At 33.0% G+C, this 8,546-nt stretch overlaps 1 protein-coding gene across 1 annotated transcript in view; it reads left to right on the top strand.

The window, feature by feature from the left end:
- Positions 1-606: 606 nt before the first annotated feature.
- The window catches only part of LRRTM4 (leucine rich repeat transmembrane neuronal 4), a gene marked incomplete at both ends in the record, with an annotated part of 719,728 nt that continues 711,788 nt past the window's right edge, over positions 607-8,546 (top strand). Inside the window, one exon of the mRNA XM_079720820.1 lies at positions 607-2,082. Within this exon, the coding sequence (XP_079576946.1) occupies positions 607-2,082 (1,476 nt within the window). The remainder of the gene's footprint in view (positions 2,083-8,546) is intronic.

The raw sequence follows: 8,546 nt of genomic DNA, 5'->3' as shown, positions 1-8,546 counted from the left end.
TATCTCGTTATGCAATAAGGATACAATTTCAAGAAAGGAGAACTTGAGTTACCTTGACAGTTTACTGAAGCTCCTTTGCCAAATCACAGCCTCTTTACTCAACTAAGAAAGATGTACAAGTACAGGGCTTACTAAGATACACTTTTCCCATTACCAGAAGACTTAGTACTCTTCCTTTTGGTACTGGTGTTCAATAGAGTGACTAGCCAAACACTGATGTTATTAAATGTCGCCATTATGTGATAAGATAGGCTCGGTGTTTTTCAGTGTTGATACACCTATGAACTCCTGAAACTCAGGAAGCTGTGGTTAGTTCTATGACACTGTGGCGATTTGGAGATCAAGGAAGAAAGCATGAAACCTAAAGAGCAAACATGCAACACTGAAGAACATAAAGCTTTAAGTGTCAAATACATTGTTCTTAAATCAACTGTCCCATTACTACACTATATGAAATGCCCCTGATATTGGTAAACTGGTGGTGATTTACATTAATAGCTTTACAATGTGCATTTGTCTTCTTTTAATATTGTAGGTTTCCATTTAATTACACAGCTGAGAGGCATGCGTGTAGTGCTAGTGCTACTTCCTACACTGCTGCTTGTTATGCTCACTGGGGCTCAGAAAGCTTGCCCAAAGAACTGCAGATGTGATGGCAAAATTGTGTACTGTGAGTCTCATGCTTTCACAGATATCCCTGAGAACATTTCTGGAGGATCACAAGGCTTATCATTAAGGTTCAACAGCATTCAGAAACTCAAATCCAATCAGTTTGCCAGCCTTAACCAGCTTATATGGCTTTATCTTGACCATAATTACATTAGCTCAGTGGATGAAGATGCATTTCAAGGGATCCGTAGACTGAAAGAATTAATTCTAAGCTCCAACAAAATTACCTATCTGCACAATAAAACATTTCACCCGGTTCCCAATCTCCGCAGTCTGGACCTCTCCTACAATAAGCTTCAGACATTGCAATCTGAACAATTTAAAGGCCTTCGGAAACTCATCATTTTGCACTTGAGATCTAACTCATTAAAGACAGTGCCCATCAGAGTTTTTCAAGACTGTCGAAATCTTGACTTTCTGGATTTGGGTTATAATCGTCTTCGAAGCTTGTCTCGAAATGCTTTTGCTGGCCTTTTGAAGTTAAAAGAGCTCCACTTGGAGCACAATCAGTTTTCCAAGATCAACTTTGCTCATTTTCCACGTCTCTTCAACCTCCGCTCAATTTATTTACAATGGAACAGGATTCGCTCCATTAGCCAAGGCTTGACATGGACTTGGAGTTCCTTACACAACTTGGATTTATCAGGGAATGATATCCAAGGAATTGAGCCAGGCACATTTAAATGTTTGCCCAATTTGCAAAAATTGAATTTGGATTCCAACAAGCTTACCAACATCTCACAGGAAACTGTCAATGCGTGGATATCATTAATATCCATCACTTTGTCTGGGAATATGTGGGAATGCAGTCGGAGCATTTGTCCTCTATTTTATTGGCTTAAGAATTTTAAAGGAAATAAGGAAAGCACCATGATATGTGCAGGACCTAAGCATATCCAAGGTGAAAAGGTTAGTGATGCAGTGGAAACATATAATATCTGTTCTGAAGTCCAGGTGGTCAACACAGAAAAATCACAGCTTGTGCCCCAAACTCCCCAGAAGCCTTTAATTATCCCTAAACCGACAACCTCAAAATCTGACCCCAGCCAGTCCACCCTTGAAACACCAAGTCCTTCCCCAGGGTTTCAGATTCCTGGCACAGAGCAAGAGTATGAGCATGTTTCATTTCACAAAATTATTGCAGGGAGCGTGGCTCTCTTTCTTTCGGTGACCATGATCCTCTTGGTAATCTATGTGTCTTGGAAACGCTACCCAGCCAGCATGAAACAACTTCAGCAACATTCTATTATGAAGAGGCGGCGGAAAAAGACCAGAGAGTCTGAAAGACAAATGAATTCCCCTTTACAGGAGTATTATGTGGACTACAAGCCTACAAACTCTGAGACCATGGATATATCGGTTAATGGATCTGGGCCCTGCACATATACCATCTCTGGCTCCAGGGAATGTGAGGTATGAACCATGATCCTCCTAAAAGCGTTTCTACTGTGGGAAAGGAGAGGTAAATGTTTGAAGCTCTAGAGGTGTATCTAATCTCTAGAAAGAGTAATGACCCTTTTGCTTTTGGGTTTTGCTCAGTGTGAAAGGTTACTTAATTAAATTACAACCACCAGGAAATTGACTGCTTTTTTTTTTCCTTAAATGGTTGAAACTTGAAGGAAGTTCATTCAAGGATGATATTAAGTTGGAATAAAGCACTATGTTAAAACATCTGTTTTTTAACAGTTTGTATACAGGGGTTGGACTTACAAACACACATACACACAAAACTCTTTTCATCCTAAAATTTATGTCTGGTTCTTGTTGTTTGACTTTTGTAATCAAGTAAAGAAGGAGAGGCCAGCTTAATTTAAAAACAAAGTGACTTTACCAAAATTCCAGGAGGTAATGAAGATTTAAACCAAAGAGCAATTTACCCAAGCATTGATTTTGTTGTACATTTTTTAGTTTTAAGTAAAGCATGCAACAGGGATCTCATAGGGATAACTGTTTCTGTGTTACTTGCCATTTAGTTATTATACCAGTATAGAGAATGTCAGGCCTATTGTGTAATTGTATTAAGGCGTTTAAAGATGTGTTTTTTCCTCCTTTCCTTCCTTCCGACCTTCCTGACTTCCTTCCCTCTTTCTCCTTTCCTTCCTTTCTTTTCTTCCTTCCTCCTTTCCTTTCCTTTTTATTTTTTGTTTTTATTTTTTTATTATTGGACATAGATCACTTTTCAAAGGTTTTCTTAAGTGCTGGCTTTATATGTATGTAATCAGAATGAAACTTAACTTCTACATTTTGGCTTTGTCCCTGGTAACTAAAATCAGGTCATGATGTTGTGGATGATTTAGCAATAACATAACGACAAACATAACAGGGACTGTTTGTCAGTGTTGCTGTCATCCCCAAAGACATAATATGTATTCTTGTTAAACTAATCCAAAACTAAGTGATGCAAATATTTATAAATAAAAAGAGAGAGATTTGGGTTCTGAGTATTTTCCCTTTCTGTAACAATCACCTCAAATGAAGGCATTTCATGTTATACTATTTTCATTTTCATGAGAATAAGTTTGAATCAGTGTCTTATTATTTAATTTTAAAGGTCACATATAGGAATGTGTTTAAGAGTAGGAAAATGGTCACAGATTTCCAACTTGTTAATAAGTAATACTGGATGCAAATTATTCTTTACTTGGTAAAGTTGATCAAAAAGTGCAAAGACTGTGACTGCCTAGGCCTTGTTACAAGAATAAATTAGTAAAGAGAGGTAAAGTTCTGGCTCTGTGTCATCTTAGTATCCAATTTTACATGATTACTTTTTCGAAAGAAAGTTTTAATGACAATTTAAAGACTTTGCCCTTTTTAATACTAGTTATGAGAGTTGAAAAATATAAATTGCTCTTTGATAATATATTCCCAAATCTTTCCATAATCCTAAACGCAGATGCTAATGAAAATGTTTTCAGACAAAGCACTGAGTCTGAAGTAATCTCCAGCTCAGTGTAATTTGGAATATGGAGCTATTCTTCGCAGAGTTCATTTTCTCCTCTTTGTGTTTGATTGAAAATAAGAAAACTAATCCCAGACAATAAATTCCTGAAAGAAAGCTGTATAAGCGATTGCCCTTTAAAATTAAAGAGAATAAAAAATTTTATATAAAAGTCTAACAAGGCTTGATGTTTCTATTGCAGGCTGACATTTATATAATATTTGTGAATATTAGTAAAACAAGTTCATCCTGCTTTATTCTAGATTTGTCTTCTATTTTGAGATCCTCTTAAAAACTAGTAATATAAAAATAAAAGGAAAATTCAGTTCCATTCATTCATTTTCTCTTAACATTTATATTAGAATGGTGATTTTTATTTGTAAGAATCACCAAGAAATATTCCTAAAGAGCTAGCAATTCAGAACAAGTGGTTCTAAAACTTTTCCAGAGATCCTAAATTCCAGAGATTATCCTTTAAAGACCATAGGCATTACCATGACAGAAACAAAATAAAAACATATTTCATTCTGTAAAAAAGTGTTTAAGAATACATTTTGATATTATATGAGTTCTGTAGAGTGATGTTTATGGTCCTGAAATTGCAGTGACATCGTTGGGGTTGGGTGTGGTGTTACAGCATTAATTAATGAAAAAATTAATTAAATGATATAATGAAGCTGTTGAGTTGAAATTGTAGCCCTACTGAAGTAGCCAAACTCTCCATGCCCTAAAAAGTAGAAAATGGTTGGCTATACATCTGAAATCATTAACTCCACTTCTGAGTGCTTGGGGTCCAATAAAGCTACCTTTAAATGAATATTAGCTTGTTTTGAAACACAAATACACAGAAACAAAGTGTAGCTGCCACTCCTCCTTTTTGTCAGTGTAATCAATGTTCAGTATATTACAGCTACAGATGGAAGTAAGAAATGAAGAAAAGTAGATTCTTAGAAATTGTTATGAAAACAATAATTTTCCCTTACTTCTTTGTCACCCCAGAGTAAAATTTCTCTTGTTGAGAAAACTTCTCTACAAAATGAAGCCTAAAGAGAGAATCGATTTGCCCAATTTATGACTTTTTAGGACAGTGGAGCTATGCTGGGTTTAGGTCTGGTGGTGTTTTGAGAGACCTCACATATCAATAGCTTAGAAAAATAGTGAACAATTAATATATTTATAATACATTTTTGTGAGGTAGGTTTCTTATTCAAAACATCAAACTCTACCCAATAAAGCCATAAATATTTAACTAGAAAACTTAGCACCAAATGCTAATTTTCTAAGATAGTGCCTTGAAAAAAATTGCATTAAATTGAAAATTTCACTTATATAGTTGATGTTACCTTCAATTATCATAATCTAAATATAGTTAAAATATTCATTATGTCTATTTCCTTTAAGAAGAAAATAAAAATATTAACAGTCTTCCTTAGACTAATGTCTGTGAGCCACCACACACACCTAGCATGCAATTTATAAAGTAAATAATTTTGGCTCTGATCTTTATAAATTTAAAATTTTAAAGTTCCAAGTGCACATTATATGATAATAATCTGAAAGAGAGTATCGTAATAATTTAGGCAGTAAAACTTTCTTATATCTATAAAAGAGGGATAGAGTAGATAGCTATGAATAATTAATATGATATATGGCAAAACTCCAATAGATAGATACATTTCAGTCATACTTTGAGTGGACCAGTGTGCTTGGTTGAACTGAATCATTTAATTTGTTTTCAATATGTGCTCAGAGAAGAGAACTTAAAACCAAACGGATACAGCTTTTTCTAAAACTTAGTGCCACTGACAGAGAAAATTGCAAATACTTACTTTTGAAAATAGCTTGTGAAAATTTGGATAGATTTATCTCATAAAAAATTATAAGAATTATAAACTTACTTCATTTTGCATACCAAATTTTTACTTAAAGATTATACAAAACAAAATTTTGAATACCTGGCTCTTCTAGGATATGTTTTATCAGCTGAAAATAGCAAGGACTTTTATAAAATTAGTAATTGTGAATATAAGCCAAGAGAGTTTGCTTTTTGAATTAAAAAAAATTGAAATTGGTAAAACCTTAACATGAATGAAAGTGGTCTCTAAAGAGAGCCTGCGTTCAGAGTGTTTTAAAGAAGTAATTAAAATATAAAGTTTAATTATCCCATAATGCTAACAGTACTGTCATTAGGGAAATGGGAATACAGGTGACCTTAGGTACATATTTTTCAAATATTTAGTATTGTGGTTACACTCTTCAAAATCAAGTAAAATAAAAATAAATTGGTTGTCATTTGGGGCTTATATTATTTCTTTCACTGCTGTGCAGTGGGTGGTATAGACCATTTCTAACAATTTATATTCATTGAAGGTATTAGGTCATGTCCAAACTACTGATTTAAAGGGGAATATTAACTTCTTTCTACACTGTAGAAATTGACACTTTGAAGTATACTGAATGAACTTCCAATAACTAAAAATCATAATATATTCAAAGAGGATTCAAAGTGAAGCAGGCCCAGTATCACTGAGTTTAATACACTTTACTAATATAAAGCTATAGAAAACAAAGTTAATTTTGGTGGCTGACTACTACTCTGTCATATTAAAATATTACAAAATTGAAACTATACTTTGTGTATTTAAAGGAAGTCTATTTATGCACGTGTGTGTGTGTGTGTGTGTATATGTGTGTGTTTGTATTATGTGAGTAAGCGTATGTGCTCATATACAGAAATAGAGGGTAAATATAAGTATATTTTGTCCATTTGAACACTTGAAATACTAATAATAAAAACTTGGGTCATGATTACTGGAATTTGTTAATTAGGAAAATACTTCTTACAAATAAATGTTTAATCTTCTCTAAAATTATATGTATCTTATGTCTAGATAGTTTAGTGTTCTTTTTTGAAAAATCAGTATTTATACTACACATTACCATTTTTGCTATGACTTTGGGTGAGTCATTTCATTTCTCTGTGAACCATCACTGAATGAGTGTAATTCAACTAATGCAATATATCCCAACTCAAATCATTCCTCAGAATAGTCAACTTTGTAAAATCTTTGCGGTCATTCCCAGGACTACAGGAGCAAGACGGGATGTGGAGGAAAAACTGAGCTATTTATATTCATTGTCAATGAGGAGAGAGAGAACTTCTTGAGTTACTAAAAGGCGTCATGTTCAGGTGAAAAGCCATACAATGTCTTTATGCTTGAAGACAAAATATAACACACACACACACACACACACACATGAGCACACACACACATTTATATGTCTTCGAAATTCTTCCAAGTAACTAGTTATTTTGAAAGCATTTAAAATATGACTTTAAAAAATCTACAGTCTAAATTTCATCCAACTAAATTTCATTCATGAATACAATTTTTATTAGTTTTCAGATAGTACTGGTGAAGAGTGACAGCTGCCAAGAAGGCCCAACATGGCTAACTTAGGACAGGTTTTAAACTGACAATAAATGGTTCAGTTCCTTTTTCTAGAATTAGCTCATATTAGCATCTCATGAACAAGTTTTTAATAATTGGTTGCTTTCTAAATCACCAAGTTGAGAAGTCTGACTCTGGTCTTAGGAATGGATAGCTTTTGACACACCCCAGTAATCTTTAGATGATTCCAGAATTTTTCATCCTGTGACTTTTCTATATTCAGTAAAATCTAGTCAACCTAGTTCTCAATAATTACATTTATAGATAGCTCTATGCTTTGGAAGTTGCTTGGGAATATTAGCATTGGGTACTTGGTGACTCATCAGAATTTTCATGTCTCTAGAGTTTCATGAATCACTAAATCAAAGTGAAACACTAGCAACCTGTATATCACCAGTTTTGAAGTTTTGAAAAATTACTCTGTCTTTTGATCAGTGAAAAGCATAAAAGAGATGCTTAATATGTTGTAAAAATTAAAACTGCTTTTTATATTACCCAAATAACTACCATTCATTGAGTCAGTTTAATAATATCTCAATATTCTTAAGATGAAAGAGAAATTGTGAGGGTATTTTTCTCATGCACTCCATAAGCCATTAAAATGTTAACTGTTAGTTAAGGAAGGTTGAGAAAAAGCAGTGTATTTAGTATGATATCAAAATCACTGACTTTTTAATAAACTGATTTAATATGCTTGAAACTGCTCTATAGGTGAAAAGGATGTGATTTATACTCCTGCTAACTGGTTTAAAAATAATGCTTCCACCACCAAGAGAAATTAGAGTTCTTTAAAATGAGATATTTGACTTTAAGTCAAATCTTACACATTATAATACTTGTAAAGTTTGAGAATGAAATGACAGAAAAGCAAATAAACATTAATAAAAGGTTAAAGTAAGGGTGAGAATATAAAATTTTCAGAGAATATAATGTCCAAAAATTATGAACAAGCTTGACTAAAAAAAGAAAAAACAACAACAACAAAAAATGAATAAAATTGATGCCTTGATATCAGATAAACAATAAACACGTGCATAACTACATAAGATTATAATATTTAGCATTATTGTCTGTACATGGAAATGAGATATCTTTTAATATTATATAAATGGTATTCTTAAACATACATAAAAAAGTAACTTTGAAATATAATTGCATTTAAACAACCATGTACAATTAAACACCCATATATCTCACATAAATATTTCTGAAATACTGAAATATATGTTGCAAACAGATAGTAGATTAATATATATTATAATTTTGAATAAACCCCATTCTTTACTAACTTGACCAGTCCCCATAAATTGTCTCAAATCTAAACATTTGGAGGAAACATTGAAAAAAATTTAATGGCATCAAAATAACTTTATGTTTCTTTTCTCATTGCCTCAATGTATCATGATGGTTTTCTGAATTTTTAGACATCCATATGGCTTCTCTCTCCTTTTATTTCAGTCTTTCATATATTCACTGAATTCTCAGAC

This window comes from Hyperoodon ampullatus (genome assembly GCF_949752795.1).
Source record: "Hyperoodon ampullatus genome assembly, chromosome: 15".
In the NCBI taxonomy this organism is placed as follows: domain Eukaryota; kingdom Metazoa; phylum Chordata; class Mammalia; order Artiodactyla; family Ziphiidae; genus Hyperoodon; species Hyperoodon ampullatus.
This window is presented reverse-complemented; position numbering and strand designations above follow the sequence as displayed.